At 45.4% G+C, this 23520-nt stretch overlaps 2 protein-coding genes across 12 annotated transcripts in view; one reads left to right on the top strand and one right to left on the bottom strand.

The window, feature by feature from the left end:
- PGAP6 (post-GPI attachment to proteins 6) overlaps positions 1-22337 on the top strand; it is a 172843-nt gene extending 150506 nt beyond the window's left edge. The window contains exons 12-13 of the mRNA XM_075565213.1: positions 15231-15347; positions 20964-22337. Of these exons, the coding sequence (XP_075421328.1) occupies positions 15231-15347; positions 20964-21260 (414 nt within the window). The 3' untranslated portion in view covers positions 21261-22337. The remainder of the gene's footprint in view (positions 1-15230; positions 15348-20963) is intronic.
- Positions 22338-22937: 600 nt separating this feature from the next.
- Positions 22938-23520, bottom strand: part of LOC142463021 (uncharacterized) — a 241942-nt gene continuing 241359 nt past the window's right edge. For 9 of the 11 annotated variants that reach the window (XM_075565214.1, XM_075565221.1, XM_075565215.1 and 6 more), the window contains 2 exons: positions 23297-23371; positions 22938-23011 (listed from right to left, as the gene is read on the bottom strand). In XM_075565214.1, the coding sequence (XP_075421329.1) occupies positions 22957-23011; positions 23297-23371 (130 nt within the window). In that variant the 3' untranslated portion in view covers positions 22938-22956. Of the gene's footprint in view, positions 23012-23087; positions 23372-23520 lie in introns of those variants that run through there. The other 2 variants (XM_075565225.1, XR_012787339.1) reach the window with 2 other exon arrangements.

The raw sequence follows: 23520 nt of genomic DNA, 5'->3' as shown, positions 1-23520 counted from the left end.
AAATCACATGGGAAAAATAACCTTTATTAAATGCAAATACAAATATGTCTAAATACAGTGGCGTCCGCCTTTAGTCTAAATCGGCTAGATCCGCGATTTTCAGATTATCCCGGTTATGTGCGGTTTTGTGTCGTTTTCACCCGAAGTGAACTGCTTTATTTTTGCGCTTGTGATATTAGCATTTTATTCTCGCTGTCTGCAATACTGCAATGCCGTGTAAAAACTCAGGGGGGCATTTGCGAGCTGTTGTCTTGGAACTCTAATACCTTCGCGGTTCAACCTACGTCAGTACACAGTCTGTGTGTGCGCGCGCAGTAATTGTAAATTTGCATATTTAAAGTATACATGCATTTGCAGTACTGTTCTGCAGTACAGTACAGTATGTTTCATTTGAAAATTGTTGAAACGCATAGGCGTGTACTGTACTGTAACTGTGTCACAATTCGGCATATACAGCGCTCTCCCCTCGCTCGGGATAATTAACTGCACTGCAGGGTATTTCAACTTATCTTCTGTGCAATGCAGTACTGTACATATCTCCCACACCATTCCTTTGAACGTGTGTCTGGTTTCAATCACATTCCTGCTTGACAGCAGGAATTTACTGCGCATGCGCCTGTAACTTCGCCCACCACTGCTTGCTAGAGTGTGTGGAAAAAAAAAAGTTTATTGTAATTGTTTTATTTTCTCCACAAGCCTGCAAAAACCATGTTACTGTATTACGATATTCAATATGTGCTGTACAGTAGCTTTTGTCTGCGACCCTGTGCGTTTGACTGCACATGGTTGATTTGTGTGCTTTTTACGTACTGTATTTGGGGGTGTATTATTATGATGAACTGCCTTTTGAAATTAAAGTATGTCCTTAGCTTTGAAGTTCATGCGCCTGTCTTTTATTTTTGGAATCTTGCCATTGTTTTTTGAATCCGTCCATAGCCGAGCTTGAAAGCCTCCCTGCGCCTGCGTGTAATCCTTGTTCAGATGGAAGCTTAGCTGCTTACTGCGCATGAGTCACCCAACCCCCCCTCTCCACAGAGTCATTCGACAGACACCTGAACAGTCATTCATTTTCTGAAGTTAGTCATTGTGTTTTTAATCCGTCCCTAGCCGAGCGTCAATCGCCTCACTGCGCCTGCGTGTACTCTAATCCTTTTAGAGATGGGAGCTTGCTGCTTACTGCGCATGAGTCACCCAACCCCCCCCCCCCTCTCCACAGAGTCGTTAATTTTCTGAATCTTGCCATTGTGTTCTTAATCCGTCCATAGCCGAGCTTCAAAGCCTCACTGCGCCTGCGTGTGATCCTTTTTCAGATGGGAGCTATTTAGCTGCTTACTGCGCATGAGTCACCCAACCCCCCCTCCCTCTCCACAGAGTCGTTAATTTTCTGAATCTTGCCATTGTGTTCTTAATCCGTCCATAGCCGAGCTACAGTACAAAGCCTCACTGCGCCTGCGTGTAATTCTCTTTGAGACGGGAGCTTTGAGGCTTTGTTTATGGCAACGTTTTGGAAAATCCCTTCTCGAATTTGATTTGCACAGAGCATCACCTTGATATAATAATAATAATAATAGCATGTTTTTGTATAGCGCTGTTAGTCACAGTATACGTAGCGCTTTGCAGAGACATTTTGCAGGCACAGGTCCCTCCCTGTCCCGTGGAGCTCACAATCTACTGTATGTTTTTGGTGCCTGAGGCACAGGGAGATAAAGTGACTTGCTTTTTATGTACTGTATTTGGGGGTTGTATTTGGGGGTTTATTGATCAAATTATTATGAACTGCATTTTGAAATTACTGTACTCTACTCTACAGTATGTAATTTCTTTGAACTGCAGCACAACTAATCGTTCATCCCTCCCCCATGCACACACAAACTATTTTCGACAGACATTCATTTTCTGAAGTTAGTCATTGTGTTTTTAATCCGTCCCTAGCCGAGCGTCTATCGCCTCACTGCGCCTGCGTGTACTCTAAGCCTCTTTGAGATGGGAGCTAGCTGCTTACTGCACATGAGTCACCCAACACCCCCCCTCTCCACAGTCATTCAACAGACACCTCCACAGAGTCATTCATTTTCTGAAGTTAGTCATTGTGTTTTTAATCCGTCCCTAGCCGAGCATCAATCGCCTCACTGCGCCTGCGTGTACTCTAAGCCTCTTTGAGATGGGAGCTAGCTGATTACTGCACATGACTCACCCAACCCCCCAAACCCTTTGAGGCTTTGTTTATGGTAACGCTTTGGAAAATCCCTTCTCGAATTTGAAATGTAAATCTGATGTGCACAGCATTGTGAGAATTGAGATTAAAAAAAACCATTCACTGATTCATGTTGTTTTGTCATTCATTCTTATACTGTAGGGGTGGGGGGGAGGGGTGTGTTTGTTGTCAATGATTATGATTACCAGGAATGTGAATAAATATTTATTTTATTTCATCAGGAACAAAAAAATACAAATATAAAAATAATCATCAATAATACATAATGCAGTCTTCATTAAGTTCTTCTGGCAGATTGAAATTGGATAAACATTTACAAAACATTTGTAAAACATGGAGAAACATGAATTATGCACATTTACTGTATAAGAATATTATTTAATAATATATATACTGTAATGTATAAAATATATATATATATATTGTATATATTATATGTATATATATACAGTATACATATTAATATTATTTTTTCCGTCTTTATCTTGTTCCTCATTCCGTGTACAGTAGTTCATTGAGAGGAGAGGTTTTGTGTACATCAATACTGCTGTTTATATACTGTACATTTTACTGTACAAAACAGATTAGACTGGACACAAAACCCCACCTCCCCCCAGGCCACCCTTTTTTTCTTGAAACGACAAGAAAACCAAAAATTAGTGCAGTTACAGTACTGTATTATGGCATTGTGTGATGTGTAGTACTACTGTAGATGGCTGGTGCTGCTTTCTCTGGAAAGAAAAAAATTGAGCAGTTAGTAGTCAGTTACTGTAGTACTGTCAAACTAGTCTATACTGGAATTACTGTATACTCTGACTACTGTTAAATACTGTGTACTGTAACCTGATGGCTGGTGCTGCTCTCTCTGTAAAGAAAAAACTGTAACTACTGTCTACTCTGACTATTGGGAAAGAAAAAATCTGTGCCATACTTACCTGTATCATACTGTACTTACAATACTACAGCACAGTACTACTTTCCTGATGCTTGCCCATTACGCGCGATGACAATGGGCAACACAGTGGCAATATGGTCTATATATTTATTGCAGCGTTCCACGGTGAGTACATCGTTCCAAAAACTCATTATGCCTTTCAACAACTCGTCCTTTTTGGAGGGTTTCGCCACTTTCCAGATATGGTCCTTCAGCTGATGCCAGACCATTTCGATCGGATTGAAGTCTGGCAATCTGTCATTGGAAAAAAAGGACAATTCGTTTAAGAGATACAGTACACAGTAAAAACAGTGGGGAAAAAAGTGAGACACGGTCTACTGCACTTACTCCGCTGGCGTCTTCACCCAGTTGATACCGCGCTCAAGGATATGCGCTGTTGACGCGGTGTGCTTCGGATCGTTGTCCTGGTAGAAGCGGTGACCATTGGGGAACTCACGTGTGATATATATCTCAGGGACAATGTTGTCTTGGAAGAAAGCTTTATTCATTATTCCTATAGCAAGAAAAGAAAAGTCCTAAAAAAACTGCACAATAGTACAGTACAGTGCATACAGTAAGGTTACACTAGTAAAGTACAGTTCATACAGCTACATTATATTTGATATATTTTACCTTCAAAGATGACAATGCATCCTGGTCCACGCCTAGAGATGGCACCCCACACATGCAGCTTTGCGGGGTGTTTTGACCGCGGCCTTTTTTGTGGAATGCAAAGCTTGCAAATTTCTCCAGCGATACAGTAGACTCATCAGTGAAGATGCAATCCTGGAAAGTCTCCCCACTGTCGATCCATGCCTGGGCGTGGACCACTTTTTTTATTTTGTTTGCATCCCGTATCATGGGGTACGCTCTGTAATGACAAGGAATAAATAATTTTAGTGGTACAGTACAGTTTCCTAAACAACACTTTTACCTCCTGTACTGTCCAGTACTAACCTCACACGCCCATATTTCCATCCAATGCTGCGTCTCATCTTCTTTATGCTGCTCTCGGATACAGTCAGATTGTGCTTTTCCTGCAGAGTGTTTTTGACCCTTAATGCACTCTTCTCATCATTCTCCTCACTTATTTTGTCCACCAGAAGAGTTGTCTCCCTACAATGTAAAGAAAATATACAGGCATACCCCGCTTTAAGAACACTCACTTTAAGTACACTCGCGAGTAAGTACATATCGCCCAATAGGCAAACGGCAGCTCACGCATGCGCCTGTCATCACGTCCTGAACAGCAATACCGGCTCCCTACCTGTACCGAAGCTGTGCGCAAGCAGGGAGACTATAGAGCCTGTTACAGATGCGTTATTTACATCAGTTAAGCACGTATATAACGATTGCAGTACAGTACATGCATCGATAAGTGGGAATAGGTAATGCTTCACTTTAAGTATATTTTCGCTTTACATACATGCTCCGGTCCCATTGCGTACGTTAATGCGGGGTATGCCTGTATTGTTTTATTAATATGCAGCAATATAAAATTTATATATAAATATACAAAATATATATACTGTTGTACTATATATATACAAAATATATATATACTGTTGTAATATAAATATGCAAAATATATATACTGTACTGATATAAATATAAATATACAAAATATATATACTGTTGTACTATATATATACAAAATATATATACTGTTGTAATATAAATATACAAAATATATATACTGTACTGATATAAATATAAATTTACAAAATATATATACTGTTGTACTATATATATACAAAATATATATACTATTGTAATATAAAAATACAATATATATATACTGTTGTAATATAAATCAACAGAAATAACAAAATTATTAGATTTAAATTAAAATTAATTTTATTTTAAAGTTGCACACTGGTTTTATTCTTAGTTGGCTAGTTCCGCAAGCCGGGAGATTTCCCGGCTTGCTAGCCAAATCCCCTCGGCGTGCCGCGCGTCACCGAGGGAGCCCTGGTGTCCCGCGATGTGGGGGACGGCGGTGGGGGGTTCCGGGGGACCCGGCGGACCCGGAGAGAGGAGGGGGAAGCCCCGATCGGAGCACCGCTCCTCCGATGCTTCGGCGCGCGCACGGGACACCCCGGCGCGCGCCCGGTTACTGTCGCGGCCGAGACCGGGCAAAGGTAAGAATAAACTCGGCCGCGACAGTATAAATATACTTACGCGTTAGTTACCCTTGGTGCCCTTTTGCGGTCTCTGTTTTTTCCGTGTGCATGATAGCTCACGGTAGTTGCTGGCACAATGATGCCAGATGTAGCTAACCAGCGTTGAATAGCAGCAATTCGGTGTCCGCTTGTGTACATGTCCTTAATTCGCATGCTGAGCTCCTTGGAAATCTTTTTAACAGGCATTGCTGCGAGTAGAAAGAAATACAAACACAAGAATCTATATTCGATGTTTAGTCGATGTGTATTCTATGTGCAGTCAATACACAAAATGCATGGTGTATGTATACGGTAATGACTCACATTAGAGTACGCCCACTTTCAACACCTGTACCTGGTTGCCATGCATAAAAGGTTACACACTTTGCATAGCCCACTACTCGATGATCTTTATCTGAACTTGCCCTTGTCCAGATACTACATTGGGCCACCTGCTTCCATGGATCAACCCCGATTCTACGGACGCAGGAACCCACTCGCCTCTGCCGTGCCTGTCAAGCAGAAAAAGCGAAAGGCGGTTGCCGTTAAAGAAAACCTTCTGCTGACCCTAAAGGCTAAGGGTTTTCATAGACGTCAGCCTTATTATGTCAAGAAGATATACGGTGATGTACTCTCGACGCAAAACGATTGGCAGCCAATCCATCGAACCCGCAGACCACTTCCTCACATACGCTTCGACGACTCTGCCGCCACTGTCCCGGAAATCTTCAGCCCGTCTTCTCCATCCCTCGTCCTTGACGCTGCCGCCGCCCTCACGGAAACCCACAGGCCATCTTCTCCAGTTCTATCCGACGACGCTGCCTCTGAAATCCACGGGTCACTTTCTCCTTTGCTCTTAGACGACTCTGCTTCTCGCCCGGAAATCCAAAGGTCACTTTCTCCATCCCTCTTCGACGACGCTGCCGCTTCTCCTCTACCGGATATCCACAGGTCACCTCCTCCACTCTTCTTCGATGTCGCTGCCGCTTCTCTCCATGGAACCCGCATCTCATCCTCCTTTGCACCCATCCCCCCAGATGTTCACACGCCATGCACAAGAAGCAGCTCGTTAGAACGGATGCTGAATTGGATAACTGTGGATCCCCCCGGGAATTCTATTGTGCTAGCAAAGATAGATCTGCTTCTGGACACAATGCTAAATGTGGAGCAACGGATGCTACAAATGGATCAACGGATGATACATATGGATCAACGGGTGGAGAAGATAGAGGCTGACATAGCGGGCATACATTTTTTGCTCGGTGTTAATGCCCCTGTTTCCCCGACGCCGGAGCAGGGGGGTGACATGGATGTGATGAATGGGACCTTCGACCCCCTTCCATCACCAAGCGCACCCCTCCACCAGAAGATGTAGTGTACATGTATGCCATTGAGGAGGACATGACAACCCCGTCAAGACCACGCCAGGAGACAACACTGCGACCAAGACCGGAGGAAAGCTTCCTCCCAGACAACCTACCATTGCCCGTCGCCTCAAGCACACCCGCTCCCAAAAGACCTACAGTCGCTCGCATCGATACGGAACCCGACATCACCCTGTGCGATCTGCCACCGGCGCTCAGGGAGAAGTATAGGGTGATGAGTGCTGGTGCACCCCACAAGTATGCCTTGTTACTTTTTAAGCACCATGTTCGCTACTCGTTGTACTGCGACTGGGCCTTCAAAGTGAACTACGACGGAAATCGCGTAAAAAAGGCGCTTCCTGCCAATTTAAGATGGAACATTCGGGATGAAATGCGGCGCTTTTATCCCATTACAGATCCTGTAATGAAAGGCGTTCGAGACTGCATTAATGGCGTTTTGCGCCATGCAAGGAATCGGTCATGGACGGACAATGCGGAGGACTTTCTTTAAGACCATACTGTTGTGCTGAATTGTATTGTACTCTACATGATTTGACCTGCTGTACTTAAAGGAGATGTTGTTGTGTGTTTTTTTACTTGTATTTCTGCATAAATGTTTTAACTAGCTGTCCACACACACAGGACCTGCACAATTACTGTCCCTGGGGGCCGCAAACAGGCACGGTTTTCAAGGTTGTCCTGAAAACCTGCCCTATTTGCTGCCCTCGAGGACTGTACTGGTGCAGACTGTTTTGCACACCATCCCACTGAACAGTATATGTTTTGACTTGTCGTTCTTTAATAAAGGAGATGTTGCGTTTTGCTTATTTTATGCATAAAGAATTTGTTTTTAAAACATGACTGTAAACCATACTGACTGACATAAATGTTTTCACACATGTAGCAGTAAACCATACACCTGTTGATGTTTTGAATTGCTGTGCACTTAAAATGTTTCTACATTGTACAGTATTTGTAAATAAATGTTTTTGTACTTACTCCACCAATAAAAGAACATGTTGATTTGTCTTACATTGTTCCATTTGCTCCTTTGCTACTGTAACAAAATACAGTGTTTCTAGAATGTCGAGGCATACTGCACTGTATACTGTAGGCATGCTCAGTATAAGAGTATTAAAAAAAAAATAGAAGACACAAACTGTACTGTATGTACCGGCACTGTATACTGTAGAAGACACATAATGTATGTGATACATGTAGAATAAATGCATAGTTTTTATTTTTTCGGGTTTATTACACAGTATACTGTACTGTATATAAAAAAGTATTGTACAGTATACATCAGCATACTGTTTCAGGTACAGTATTCTATCCTAATCAATAACAACGGCAACTAAACTGTAGACTCCGGTACGTGAGTTTTTTAATCCGATTCAGCAATGTGCAGGCATTGTTACACAAAGCGATATTATCCATCGAAATCCCTCCATTAGCCGTTTTCTTTTCTGAGGAAAAACAAAAAGAAAAGTTTTACTGTAATGGTCAGCTCCCTAAAGAAGTTCCCAGCCAGTCCCACCAATAATTTTCTCGGGGGGCGTCTCCTGTTCACATGCGCATGCGCCTACCGTCGATGCGATGACATGCATATGCGTTTCAAGAAGGCTCAAATGCGCATGCGCCTAGCATTCCACCAATTGTTCAGTATCTGCAGTACTGTAGAATCCGCTCAGCCAATGATATTGCTTACAGGAGAATCGCTTGCCTTTTGAATCGCACCGATATTGATACTGTATTGTCAAAATAAATAAAACACAGAAAATAATACGGCAACAATACTCACCATAGAATTCCCCATTCAGCTGGCGCCGGCGCCGGTCCACTGCCAGTCCAGCGTTCTTGATCATCCACGTCGATAGTTTGCAGCGGGACTAGTCCATCTGTAGTCAGCTGATGAGGCTGGAAATTGCTTAGGTACATGCAAGCTTGATCGAAACTGTACGCGAAATCCGTCTCAGGCTCAGGGTTGTCACTGACGGCGGGACCGTCATTGGAAGCCGGTGCTGGTGCATTGCTTGGCAGCGACTGTCGTTTCTTAGTTGGTTTTAACATGACCCTTCGCCTTTTGCCATCATCATGATCATAGATACAGGAAAAAGCGGGTGATACACACCAATACCCTCCAACAAATTGTGGCTCAATACGATAAAAACAGGGATCGCTACATAACCTTTTCCTTATTGCACGCTTCCACGTATGAGGAGTTGGCGAAAATTTGTAAAAGTCATAGTTTTCGATAAAATACTGATAAATTTGAACAACTGTTGCCATCTTATCCTCTGTTGCATTAATCGCGGCCCATATCAAATACGCGTAACTTCTGTCGGGTTTTTGGAAAGCGGCTGCACTTGAACACTCATGGCGGGCGGGTCTCTGGAGAATACTGTAACCGAAACTGGTCTTTGTCTTTCTTTAATATGAAAAGCCTAAATTGATACATTTTTGCAACCTCTTCCTTCAGTCTCAAGGCCAAGTTACAATAGCACACTGTGGTACAGTATCTTTTTTTAAACGAAACACCTGCAAGTCGACACATTACTGAAGCGCATGCGCATTACAATTCATGAATATCTGCCATCTGGCGGACACGCGAAGAATTGCAACCTATTAAATCCGAACCATTCTCAATAAACGCATCAGCCGCGCATGACCCGTGGCTGGGAACTCAAAATGAACTCTGCATGCGCCAGGTGAAGAGCGTCGCATTCCAGGAAAAAGCCAGGGGAAAAACGGCGATTTGTTAGAATAAAAGCTGTCACAGCAGTACATATTTCAACAGCTCGCGCTTGCAAAATTAGGCTGCATCCACGCTGCCGCTGAGAGCAGTGACATCACCAACTCTCCAAGCATGAGCACAGGGTGTCCTGCATAATTTTGCAAGCACGAGCGGGGGGGCATGGATCGGGGCTATGTGTGGGGAGGGGGGGCGGGCTGTATGTGTGTGTGTATTGACTGCTGCTGAGTGCGCTTCAAAGTCAATGTTGTTTGTCTCCCCAAGTGCCAATCTTGGGAGAGCATACGTGCACAATGGCAATCCTTTTGGGGTGGGCATTCATCCACCTCTTTGCTACCTCCCTGCCCCCACCCCCCCCTTTTTTCCTTCTCCCATTTGCCTTTTTATTCTCCCTGCTCTTTGGCTTGCTGTCCCCAGTGTCATCCACACTCATTCCTACAGTATTATGTATTATTTATTTTTTTCCGTTTTCAATGTTGTGTTTTCACTTTTTTGAAAAATTATAATTGCACATTCTTAGTATGATTGATATAGTAGCAGCCTACCCTTTCACTTGCAGAGGATCGCAGCGAAGCAGGTTGCCAGCGGAGGAGAGCAGGAACATAGCGCTATTGCAGGGCAGACACCGTAAGGAGGGGCGTTTGACATCACAGTGCTGGGGCGTGCTCCTCCCCGTACCTCCGAAGCCCGCGTGCGTGCACATACCATCACGTGTCCACCACCTGCACTATCCTGTTCAGCTGCCCGCCTGCGCAGAGCTTCTTCGGCTGCCCACCTGCACACAGCTTCTTCGGCTGCCCGCCCACGCACAGCTTTTCCGGCTGCCCACCCGCGCACAGCTTCTTTGGCTGCCCGCCCGCGCACAGCTTCTTCGGCTGCCCGCCTGCGCACAGCTTTTTTGTCCTCTCGCGCACAGCGTTTGCCGGCCCGCGCACACCAGGTTTTGCCGCACGCCGCCTGTGCCCCCACCAGTTTGCACACCGCTGCATTCAATCACAGCACACACAATCAAGTCACAGCACACATACTCAATCACAACACACACTCATCACAGCACACACAACACACTCAATCACAACCAACACAGACACAATCAACACCCACACAAAATCACAACAGACACAGCACACACACACACACTCAATCACAAGACACAGTACACATACTCAATCACAACACAACACACAGACACAGCACACATACTCAATCACAAAACGCACACAGACTCAATCACAACACACACAATCATAACAGTCACACACTTTCACCTGGGGGGTGAGGGGGTAGTACTCAGTATGCTCTAGTCCCCCGTGTGCTGCAGGGAAACAGACAGACAGAAGGAGGAGGGACTTTCTGTGTGCAGTGAAGGCCCTGTCCCCGCAGCAAGGCCCCGGCCGCACAGCAAGGCCCCGCCACCGCAACAAGCAGAGAAGCAGCATGGTGCTTGTTCAGCCGCCCGCCTGCGCACAACGTCTGCCGCCTGCGCCCCCTAAATCTTGCGCCCCCAGTTTGCGCACCGCTGCAGTAATGTACAAGATAAGACCCAAGAGCTGACACTTAGCTCTTTGCACATGGTTTTTATGGGCAGCCAGCTGGGCTTCACCTTTGTTATGAAGACCGATTACCCCCTACTGTCACAGTGGTTTTTTTATTATTTCATATATCTGCGCCCCTTTATCTAATCTTATTTATCTTCTACATTTTCCCTGCAAAAACATCATCCCAATGTATTACTGGTAGATTAGTCCTCGGTTTATTAAAATCTGCCTTTCAAAAGTTTAAGGTCTTTATTGAACCCAAATAATCTTTTTTTTGATCATTTATTTCGAATGAGACCATATTATGATCGCTGTTACCGAAATGTTCCAGGACATGAATATTTGCTATTATTTCTACATTATTTGATATGACCAAATCCAGTATTGCCCCTCTCCTGGTTGGTTCCACAATAATTTGGGTCTTGTAAGTGTCTTTAAGCACCCCCAAAAACCTGTTTCCTTTCATTGTAATGCTAATCTCATTGCCCCAGTCTATGGGGCCTATTTTATAAACTTCGATAACTAAGTCATCAAGCTTTTTGAGAACTTCTCGAATGATTTGGCATATGTAGCTATTCTGAAAACTTTGATAGCCAAAATCGGTAGCGCTCTGGCTCAGACACACCGAGCGGGAGCTCAAAAAGAGCTCAAACTCGCATTTTGTGAAAAATCACCCTATTCTAGTAGCTCCGACAATCTCATCGAGGCTGCAACTCACAAGAAACAAGGGTGACTGGATGTGATTTGCAGTATGATGGAAGAAAAAAAATATTTTTACTGCATCGGATTGAAGCCGGGGATCTTCGGAGCTAACCGCTAAGATAATGAAGGTGTTTAATATCAGTGCATGGTTTATTGGGGGTAGAGGTGGTGGATGAAGGTGGTATTTGGCCCGTGATGGGTATTTAGGCAAACCGGGAGAGTTGCGGGAGGAGTTAACCCCTTTATTAACTTAGTGGTTACCACCACTATGGCAGTGAAAGAGTTAACCCCTCCCGCAACACTCCCGGTAGGCTTAGCCGCACACCATGGGGCAATTGCAACCTTCACCAACGCCCTGTACGCACAAGAAACCAGGTACTCTGGTTTAAACCCTTCATTGGCTTAGCGGTTAGCCGCTATGGTAATGAAGCTGTTGTTATTTTATTTTAATAACAGAGTATTGTAGCATGTTGTCACCGGAGATGAACTGCATTTTTTTCAGCCTTGGGGACCCCCTGCTTAACAAGTTACGGGCTTTGGTATAGGATACTGGTAACCCCCTGCTTTGTTTAAATGTCCCGGTCACCTGACTCAGGAAATTGAAATGCACACGAGATACTGACACCCCATACCGGGGCCTGTAACTTGGGAAGCAGGGGGCCACAGGACCTGAAATTAATGTGTATTAAATCCCTGAAATCATTTTTAGGATCTTCCATCTTTCTCTAACTTTGTCATTGGTGCCAACGTGTACTAAGACCTCAGTGTCAGTCCCAGCCCCACCCAGCAATCTGTCTACCCGATCCGCAATGTCCCGAACTCGAGCCACGGGGAGACAACAAACTGTTCGGTTCATGTGGTCATGGAAACGGATTGCCCCATCTACTTTCCTAATAATGGAGTCCCCTACCACCACAATATTTCTTGGTATCTGTGTATCTCGAGTCCTCTCTGTGCTCTAGGAACTATTGCCCTGGCTGCTAGAGAAATCAGTCTTCCCCAGCCTTGCCATTCCTACCCTGACACTCCCAATATCTTCGCTCATTATGGCAAATCTATTGGGATGGATCAGCTCAGTACTGGCTTGCCTCTTCCTCTTCCCTCTGCTTCCCCTTTAAACTGTTACCCAGCTATCTACCTGTTCCTCACTCACAGCTCCACCATCTGCAGCACTAGTCCCAGCCAGGGCCTGCTCCTTGAACACTAAACTCCTTTCAAGATGATCAATGTCCCTCAATATTGCAAGTTTCCTCTTCAGATCAGCTATTGAGACTCTTAAGAGGACACGCTTACACTTCTCACTGCTGTATGCTCCCTGGAACAGCTGCTCCAAGTGCAAATACATGTGGCAATATGTGCACATCCCCCCCCCCTCGATATTGGGGGGGGGGGGGATAGGTTCAAGACCCTATGCAGGACAGGGTCTTTTTGGATTTATTTGCTAGGCACGCTTACCCCTTCTGATTGTAATGAATGTATAGATACCAGCACTTTAGTATGATAGTCCTACAAAATATGTAGGCTATTCTAAATAGTAATTTGAGTCTGGTAACATCACTAGATATAAAAATATTAATATCAATTTATTTAGCATGTAACCTCAGATTTGTATACACGAGGAATATTAATTAGTTTTTATACATTTTTTACACCATCATGTATATGCATATATGATTTTTATGTATTATATTTTTTACTTTATTCATTCATTTGCACTAGTGGTCTTTGTTATATTAATAAATGTCATTCTGGTTTTTTTTTTTTCAATTGTATAACAACTGCTGCATTTATGTCCTTTTTTAAATTATGTAATAGTGCACTGAATATCTATGGTTTTTCCATGTTTTATACACCTTTTCCATGTTTTCTGTCTTGCAACACCCATGTGAAGGTTTCTAGCTGATGCCCATAGTTACCTAAATGGTTTTTGAACTTGATATAGGCTATATAAGCTATACGGGCACTAGATACCTCACACCCCTGACAAAGTCACGTGTTGACGAAACACGTTGGGACCCAGATGTTTAGACGTATTACGTCATTACGTCATCACGTCTCCACAAGAAGCTAGTGTATCGTGGCACTAGCGCTACTTAGTTAAGTTAATACTATTGGACAACTTTGTTGCTATTTGTTTCCTGGATGGTTCAAAAGCATGGACTCTTACATCTCATCGTGGAACCCGGATCCGGAATGACCGTCCTCGGTCTTGGAGCATATGAAGTTCCCCCCAGATGAGTTCCACTGATTTGAGATCATCTATCTCTCAATGCGCATGTTCTAGCTACACTTTTGAGTGTGCTACTTTTACAGTATCTTCTACATTGATAAATGTCAACACACATTCACGCTATGTGGCACGCACCTCTTTTTTTTTCCCTTTTCTAAACAGATCTTCGTGGATGTGGTTCATCCTCTTAGAAGTTACGAAACTGCCACGGCACTTTAGATCCTCTATACCAGTATATGGACTTATACACTATATGGACTTAATTTATGGCCTTTTTTGTTGCAATTATCACTGTATTCTTAGTATTATACACTACATCTCGAGTTGTTACACTCCTACATACACACTTTTTATCTGTCTCACACTGAAGATATGTGATTTTTTCACAAACACTTTACTTTTATTGTATTTACACAATTTACTGTTCATAATATTATTGGAATTTCTTAGTAAGGGCTTAGAGATAGATATAGAGATAGATAGATAGATAGATAGATAGATAGATAGATATATCTATCTATATCTATCTCTCTATCTATCTATCTCTATATATATATATATCTATCTAGCTCTATCTATCTCTATCTATCTAGCTCTATCTATATCTATCTATCTCAGATGTAGCCAGATGTGAGGAATAAGGCAGGGCAGTTTCAGGAAACCGTGCCAGAGATAGTAGGAACTTAATACAAAAATTGTTTCTTTATTGAGTAACATGGTAACAAAGGAGAAGATGATGTTCACCTTTCAGGATTAGTCTTAGGCCAGTCCTAGCTAGGGGCACTAGCTTGCTGGGTGTTGTGTAGCCTTAGGCCTCGGACACGCTTACCGCTGGCGTGCTGAGCCGCTTACCCCAAGCGCTCTCAGCAGGCCGTCTGGGGGCGGGCGCGTCACTGGCCGGGGGCGGCCAGTGACATCACGGAACTGGTTCGCCCTCATTGGGTGAACCGCTCACGTGACCGGCCTGTCTCGCTGGCAAGCGGGGGAATTTTAAATTCCCCTAAGACCTGCGCTTCCGCTCTAATTGCGGCTGTAGGGGCTCAGTGCTGAGCGGGAGCGCGCGTCAGCACGCTTCCGCCAGCAAGCAAGGAACATGGCCGAGGCCTTACTTTGGAGCTGGCAAGGGACTTCTCTTTTGGTATCTTCTTTTGAGCAACAGTGCCTTTGATGTTCACTTCCCCCTGGAAGGGCTCATGTAGTAGGTGCACGCAGTACCCAGGGCTGTGAACAGGCAATTTCACTAGTTTGGCGTCTGTCTTGAGTTTTGGTGAGTATGAGGTTTCATTTGCAGATTTTCTGATTTTGTTGTTTTTGTTGTTTTTTTTAAATATAGGTCCTGTACATTCTGGGGACACTACTTATTGCAATGTCCATGCAGCTAAACCGAAGTGGTATTTGGAACATGATGGGTCCAACCCTTTTTGCATTAATTATCTTGGCAGGAATATGGGTAAGCAGCAAGCTTTCTTTTTAGAAATGTAGCATTTAAAAATATATATTATTTGAAGAATGAACACATTCACTCTTGGAGGACTGCATACTGTACACCAAGTGCCACCGGTCTTCCGGAATGGCAATCACATGATAGCATGATGTGCCCCAGGCATATCAGCCAGTGTACGTCATAAGGGCAGCCCACGTGTCAAGTTTGTATCCTGCTCTTGTGACCTGTCACCTTAATTTGCTGTTCTTAAACAAGTTATTAGTTGTCAGGTTTTTTTTAATGAAAACATGTGGTTTGTAGAAAGAGAGAGATGGGAGGGGGGTGGGGGGCGGGTGGGAGAGAGAGTTATTCTCAAGTCTGATTTCTAGGGCTAAAAATGTCATTCTTCCCCATAAGTCTCTGATGTGATTTTAAGATTGTGGTTATTGGGGTTGATGACATTGATACAATGCCTCAACAATTTAGCTGTGCAACTCCACAGTAATAGAATATCCCCAGAGCTGAAATGAATGTGGTTAAGCTCCGGAGACCCCCTGCTTCAAGCCTATGTTATTAAAATAAAATAAAAGCTGCGCCATCCCCTTTTAGAGGAGCGCAGAGAGAGTGACTGATTCTGTCTAATCTCACTGTGCAGCTCTTCCAGACTGATGTGGCCCGGTAGGATTAACACAACGTGTGCCCATTCAGAAGCAGGGACCTCCACTGTGTTAATCCTGATCGGTAATACACCCCTTGTACCCCTTGTTCTGCACTTGGCTGTGAACGCTTTACGTTTTGTCCGCGGTTCACCAGCACATTTGCAGGGCAGGTTGGAGATACAACTGGCTGCATCTGTAGTAGGCCCAGAATAGTATATGTTGAGTGTTAAATCTCATCTCTAAAGGTCTTACCATCTTCCCAGCAATGGCATACAGTAGTATACGGTCACAGATCGTGTCCATAGCTATGCCCGGGAGCTGGTGGTAAATCTTGAATTTATACTTAAACACAATTTCTATCTCTTTCATGATAAGAAGATCACAAATAAAGTTATTATAATTAGTCAATTGTGGTCCTCTATCTGCTTTTACACCCAGGTGCAATAACATCTGCTACGTCTATCTATAATTGGGGATTGCAATTAGCAGCATAGATTTTGACCCCTACTAAAAATCATCCTATACTTAGTAGAAGCTCCCGAGTTCCTGACGTCAGGCAACGCCTGTTTTTGATCCTTGAGGGCACACTACTGTTATATGGTGGAAGTTCATTTTTCATTTGTCTGTGTGTGTTTGATTACCTTTCGGATTCATATTTTTAAGGATGTCTATTGTAATTGTAGCATATTTAATTAAAAGTTAAGTTTTATATCCGCGTAGATTTGAGTGCGGCATCAGGGACTCTTCTTTCACTCTTTTCAGTGATTTCGTTGTTTTTCGGTGCCCATACTAGACCCATACTAGATTGAACACACTTGGGTAAAGGCGACGGTTTCGTATGTATTTTATAGGATAGATGGGGGGAAGGGTGTTATACAGTACTAGCCCTTAGGGAGCAATGCTATATTGCTTTTGTCATGCAGGTCTTGTAGTAAGCTTTTTATTTGTATGTGTATGCTTTATGTACTTTTCAATTGAAGGTATTTAAGATTTCTGGAGCTATGGTTAGGGTGACCAAATTTTGAAATGTAAAAACCGGGACACATTAAACAATATTTAGAAAACAAATTGCATTTCAAACTGTGCCCCCCACACCCTTTTTTGCTTTCCTCTTGCTTCCACCCGTACCCTCCATTCTCTCTCACCCATCCCCATCCTCTCTCCCCTTCTTCTCTCTCCGCTTCTTCTCTCTCCTCTCTCCCCTCCTTCTCTCCTCTTCCCTCCCCCCATCCTCTCCCCTCCTCCCTATCCTCTTTCCCCTCCCCCGTCCTCTTTCCCCTCCCCCGTCCTCTTTCCCCTCCCCCGTCCTCTTTCCCCTCCCCCGTCCTCTTTCCCCTCCCCCGTCCTCTTTCCCCTCCCCCGTCCTCTTTCCCCTCCCCGTCCTCTTTCCCCTCCCCCGTCCTCTTTCCCCTCCCCCGTCCTCTTTCCCCTCCCCCATCCCCCCTCCCCTCCATCATCTCTCCCCTTCCCCCATCCTCTCTCCCCCCTCCATCCTCTCTCCCCCCTCCATCCTCTCTCCCCCCTCCATCCTCTCTCCCCCTCCATCCCTCTCCCCCCTCCATCCTCTCTCCCCCCTCCATCCTCTCTCCCCCCTCCATCCTCCCTCCCCCCTCCATCCTCTCTCCCCCTCCATCCCTCTACCCCCTCCATCCTCTCTTCCCCCTTCATCCTCTCTTCCCCCCCTTCATTCTCTCTCCCTCTCCCTCATCCTCTCCCTCTACCACAATCCTTCCTCCCTCTCCCATCCTCTCTCTGCCATCCTCTCTCCTCCCCCCCCCTCTCTCCCATCCTCTCCTCTCTCTCCCCCAATCATATCTCTCTCCCCCCTCTCCCCGTCCTCTCTCCCACTCTCCCCATCCCCTATCCCCACCTCCCTCTCCCCCATCCCCTATCCCCACCCTTTCTCTCCCTCACCCTATCCTCTCTCCCCTCCCCATCCTCTCCCCTCCCCCATCCTCTCTCCCCCCTCCATCTCATCCCTCCCCCCTCCATCTCCTCTCTCCCCTCCCCATCCTCTATCCCCTCCCCATCCTCTTTCCCCTCCCCATCCTCTTTCCCCTCCCCATCCTCTCTCCCCTCCCCCATCCTCCCTCCCCTCCCCCATCCTCCCTCCCCTCCCCCATCCTCCCTCCCTTCCCTCATCCCCCCTCCCCTCCATCCTCTCTCCCCTCCCCTCCATCTTCTCTCCCCTCCCCTCCATCCTCTCCCCTACCCCCATCCTCTCTCTCCCCTCCCCTCTATCCTCCCTCCCCTCCCCCATCCTCTCTCCCCCCATCCTTTCTCCCCCCTCCATCCTCTCTCCCCCTCCATCCCTCTCCCCCCTCCATCCTCTCTTCCCCCTTCATCCTCTCTTCCCCCTTCATTCTCTCTCCCACTCCCTCATCCTCTCCCTCTACCACAATCCTTCCTCCCTCTCCCATCCTCTCTCTGTCATCCTCTCTCCTCCCCCCCCCTCTCTCCCATCCTCTCTCCTCTCTCCCCAATCATATCTCTCTCCCCCCTCTCCCCATCCTCTCTCCCACTCTCCCCATCCCCTATCCCCACCCTCCCTCTCCCCCATCCCCTTTCCCCACCCTTTCTCTCCCTCACCCCATCCTCTCTCCCCTCCCCATCCTCTCCCCTCCCCCATCCTCTCTCCCCACCTCCATCTCCTCCCTCCCCCCTCCATCTCCTCTCTCCCCTCCCCATCCTCTATCCCCTCCCCATCCTCTTTCCCCTCCCCATCCTCTTTCCCCTCCCCATCCTCTTTCCCCTCCCCATCCTCTCTCCCCTCCCCCATCCTCCCTCCCCTCCCCCATCCTCCCTCCCCTCCCCATCCTCCGTCCCTTCCCTCATACCCCCTCCCCTCTATCCTCTCTCCCCTCCCCTCCATCCTCTCTCCCCTCCCCTCCATCCTCTCTCCCCTCCCCTCCATCCTCTCTCCCCTCCCCCCATCCTCTCTCTCCCCTCCCCTCTATCCTCCCTCCCCTCCCCCATCCTCTCTCCCCCAATCCTCACCCCCCCCATCCTTTCTCCCCCCTCCATCCTCTCCCCCCTCCACCCTCTCTCTCCCCCCTCCGTCATCCTCTCTCTCCCTCTACCCCAATCCTTCCTCCCTCTCTCTCCCCAATCATATATCTCTCCCTCTCTCCCCATCCCCTGTCCCCACCCTCCCTCTCCCCCATCCCCATCCTCTCTCTCCCGCCCAAACCTGGAGTACGCAGGCTCATTAATAACCGGGACTGTCCCGACTAAACCGGGACATTTTGACCATTTTTGGGGCACCAGGTCAGCTCATTAAAAACCGTGATTGTCCCAGGTAAACTGGGATGTCTGGTCACTGTAGCTATGGTGCAGAGTTATGTTTTTTGTTGTTGCTTGTGACTGAAATATTATATACACTGTAGCTCTATCATTTGCAGTTATATTTTTATTATGGAAATTAATATAGGGACGTCAAACATATACAAACCCGTATTTTAGTGCTTTATTTATAACTAGCTGATATACCCGGCGTTGCCCGTAGACAGGGAGGGGGGGCGTGAAAGGCAGGAGGGGGGGGGACGTGAAAGGCAGGAGAGGGGGGCATGAAAGGCAGGAGGGGGGGGGCGTGAAAGGCAGGAGGGGGGGCGTGAAAGGCAGGAGGAGGGGGCGTGAAAGGCAGGAGGAGGGGGCGTGAGCAGAAGGGGGGGGGGCATGAAAGGCAGGAGGGGGGGGGGCGTGAAAGGCAGGAGGGGGGGTGTGAAAGGCAGGAGGGGGGGCGTGAAAGGCAGGGGGGGTGTGAAAGGCAGGGGGGGCGACACAGACACACACACAGTGTCACACACACACACACACGTCACCTAGAGCGACACACACGCGACACCTACCTCTACTTCCGGCCGCCGCCATCTTCTCACTCGGCGCGGCAGGAAGGGGGTCTTTCCGGCCGCCGCCATCTTAGGCGCCCCGAGGGAGGAAGGGTGTTTTTCCGGCCGCCGCCATCTTAGACGCCGCGAGGCAGCTGCAGCCTGCCTGGCCGCTGCCTGTTCCCCCGCCGGGGATGGAGATCAGCGGAGCGGAGGGAGGGGAGAGGTGAGCGGAGGGAGGGGAGAGGTGAGCGGAGGGAGGGAAGAGGTGAGCGGAGGGAGGGGAGAGATGACGCGAGGCAGCTGCAGCCTGCCTGGCCGCTGCCTGTTCCCCCGCCGGGGATGGAGATCAGCGGAGCGGAGGGAGAGGTGAGCGGCGGGAGGGGAGAGGTGAGCGGAGGGAGGGGAGAGATGAGCGTGTGGTGTGTGTGTGTGTGGTGTGTGTGGCGCGAGCCGAGGGGAAGAGAGTGGCAGTTGGGTGACGTCACACCCACCAATCTGATTGGCCACAGGCTGAGGACCAATCAGATTCACCGCAGCTAGTACCAACCTTTGGATTTTATATATTAAGATTGTGTTTTCATAGTATACAGACGTAGCAGACGTTATTGCACCTGTTGACACAATGCAGTATTTACGGCAAGGTTTAACGCAGCGCCATTGGTCACAATGATAATGTGCATGTTTTTTTCTTTAATGCATGCAATATTAATTGCATTTTTGTGTGTTAACGGTAATAATAATGCCTGCTACATCTGTACATATCAGTAGAATATGTTGAGAGTACAAAAAGTAATCTGCAATGAGACGTGTCAAATCTTTCTATCTATCTCTAAATTTAGATAAGGTAGTATGCTCAGAATGTAATAAGGACATACTTGAAAACGAGTGGTAATTCTTATTTATAAATAATTATTTGGAGCGAAACAGCATACCATTATTTGAAAACTTGTAGTTCAAAAGCAAATCTGTGTTGCTCTACTACATATTTAGTGTTTAAGACATAAAGTGATATCGCTCATCATAAACGGTCATGTACTTTTATACAGTATGTAAAAGTTTCTATAATACTGTTAATAAAAGTACTAATTAAAGTAGTGCTATCAAGACCTACAGGGAACCCAAAACAAATTACTTTCTTACCCATCTGCTTTCAGACTTACCGTGGAGTGAAGCAGCGCCATTGTTATCCACCAAGTTGGCAACGCTGGGTGTTCTTTATCTTACCAGGAACTTCATTAGCATTGATTGCTGTTGCTGTCTACGTTTTCACAGAGACCAACGAAAATTACTACTACACCCACAGCCTCTGGCACATTATGGTAGCTGGAAGCGTAGCTTTCTTGCTTCCACCTCGTAACATAAACAAGAAACCCTGGGCTTGGACGCAAAAGCTAGACTGTGGATACAAGATCTGTAAAGATGATCGTGAGGAGTTGTGTGTGGTTACATGACAATTTTAAATAATAAGATTGTGCTTTGTACACATCCAGGTGGAGGCATGTATTGATTAAATGAGTGAAGACTTTTTAGATTGGTACAGTAGAATCACTATTATCCATTGGCAAAAGTAACAAATGGATGGAAAATTAATGAATAGAAAATAAGAGAAAACATTTGCACTAAATCAAAAATTATACCTAAGGTGTTACTGAACTCCAGCAAGTATGAATTTACAATAGTAACCCAAGAATTTGAAAAGCAGTAAAAAAAAAAAGGTATTTTACCTCAGTGGGGGATGAGCACTACAAGTCAATATGCTGCAGGCCTCTGGAGCATTAAAGAATGATATAATTAGACACCTTACGTAATAATAATATTTATGTAAGTACTCCGTCTCAGTCACCGGGTATTGGCTAAGAAGTTCATGGATTGGTGCTTTATTATAATTTTTGTGATGCGTATACAAATAATGCCTTCTTTAGTGAAAGTTTGAGGTAAGAAGCTATATTTGCATTGGTTCATAGAATGTGTGTAATAATAATTTTTAAAAAAAAGTGTGTACACATAATACAGCTCAACACCGTTATAGCGTGATCTGCTACAATGCTGAACGCTTATAACGCGGTGAGTGTGGCTCCATTTTTAAAAATATATTTTAAAACATTATTATGTTGTTTTTTTTAAACATCTATTCAATGCTTTATTGCTAACAGACCATCACACACGTGTGCTTACTCCACCCTCTAGGTATCCGATTGGGGGGTGGGGGGGAACAGTCTCAACAACATGACTTTCATGTGCATGATACAAGTCACTCTGAGTTTTGCAACAACAAGCCAACCAATTTAATAGGTGTAGCTGTGGATTAGGTATTTGTTCCTGATCTTGCACTGTATGATCAATCGAAGTACCGGCATTTCTAGTTCGACTATTGTTGTAACCTCTGATTACTGTCATTTGGACTCTGATGCTGCAATGGGCAAAGCTAACCAGCCAATCTTTAACTGCTGACTTATCTGCTGTGTGCTAATCATCTGTGGTTTGGGGTAATAAAGTAGAAATCTGCACCAGAGAGGCTCCTTTTCAAATAGTCTCTGGACTTTATTTTTGGGGAGAGGGGAGGAAGAGAACATTAAATCGAGTGGATTCTATGCCTGCTACTGTAGTTTATTGCTGCATAACAAGATGAGAACTAAAACAGAAAAGTCACCTCTAAAAGGTAGTTTTTTGTTTTTGTTTTTTTTAAATGTTATTTCAGTGTTTGACTGGTGACCTATTCTGCTGGTACTGGAAAAAGTCCAGATAAATGCTCATCTAACATGACAACTTCGCCCCTTTACATTGAAGGACACAATTTGCATCCATTTAACTATTGCTTGTTGCTGGCACTGAATGAAATACCTGTATTACATGCTAGAGGCACAGAATCGGGGGTGGGCTGTAGGAACTACAAGGTGTAAAAGATTACAAGAGCGCCTGCTGGCTCAAACACAATTTTACTTTCCCCCTATGCAACAAAGGATAGAAGAGTTCATGAGATATGCCCAAGGGACCTCTAGGATGAGTCAGCTTTCTTCTCTACTGTTAGTGTGTAAACAGTAAAATATGAACACACCAAAAAATTATATGTAAAGAATGAACATTTTTATTTTTTCAAGATAAAGGAAAAATGCATAATACAAAAATATGTTGCCTCTTCTTCCAAATTTACAATCTTGTATTTTTCTTCTTTGCAATGGATGGTGCTTTTGGACATCTTGGTCTTTAAAGAAAGAGACAATATTATATATTTAAAATCGCACCGTACTGTACATTATTCAATCCAGATTTTTGAGGTGTTTGGGGTGAAAGGGCATAACACGGGGAACAGTACGTTATGACTACAGTGCCTTGTATCTTCTGCTTTGGGATATAGGGGGGGTTTGGAGGAGACAAACCATGCATGGCATGGGTTACAGTACTTTTCAATAGGACCAAAGGTTTACAGCACATTAGGATTTGGGGGGTAAGGGACATGGCATGCATGGATTTGAGCACTGTGTCTTACCTGGCAGTATTGCTGGGAAAGTTTCCTGCACCAAGGGGTTTTTTTCCTGCACGTTGTCTTTGCCCAGCCCCAGACCTGCAAAATAGAAAATAAGCATTAAACAATTAAATAATTTTAAAATAATCAACTGGTTTTTGTTTTTGTTTTCGATTAAAAACATTTGCAAATGTATAACAGAAGGGTATATGTGTATTCTGGGGACGGAGGGGGTGAGCGGGGTGGGT

The sequence above is a fragment of the Ascaphus truei genome, chromosome 11, assembly GCF_040206685.1.
Source record: "Ascaphus truei isolate aAscTru1 chromosome 11, aAscTru1.hap1, whole genome shotgun sequence".
NCBI lineage: Eukaryota > Metazoa > Chordata > Amphibia > Anura > Ascaphidae > Ascaphus > Ascaphus truei.
Note: the sequence above shows the minus strand (reverse complement) of the source record. Positions and strands in the feature narration are given on the sequence as shown.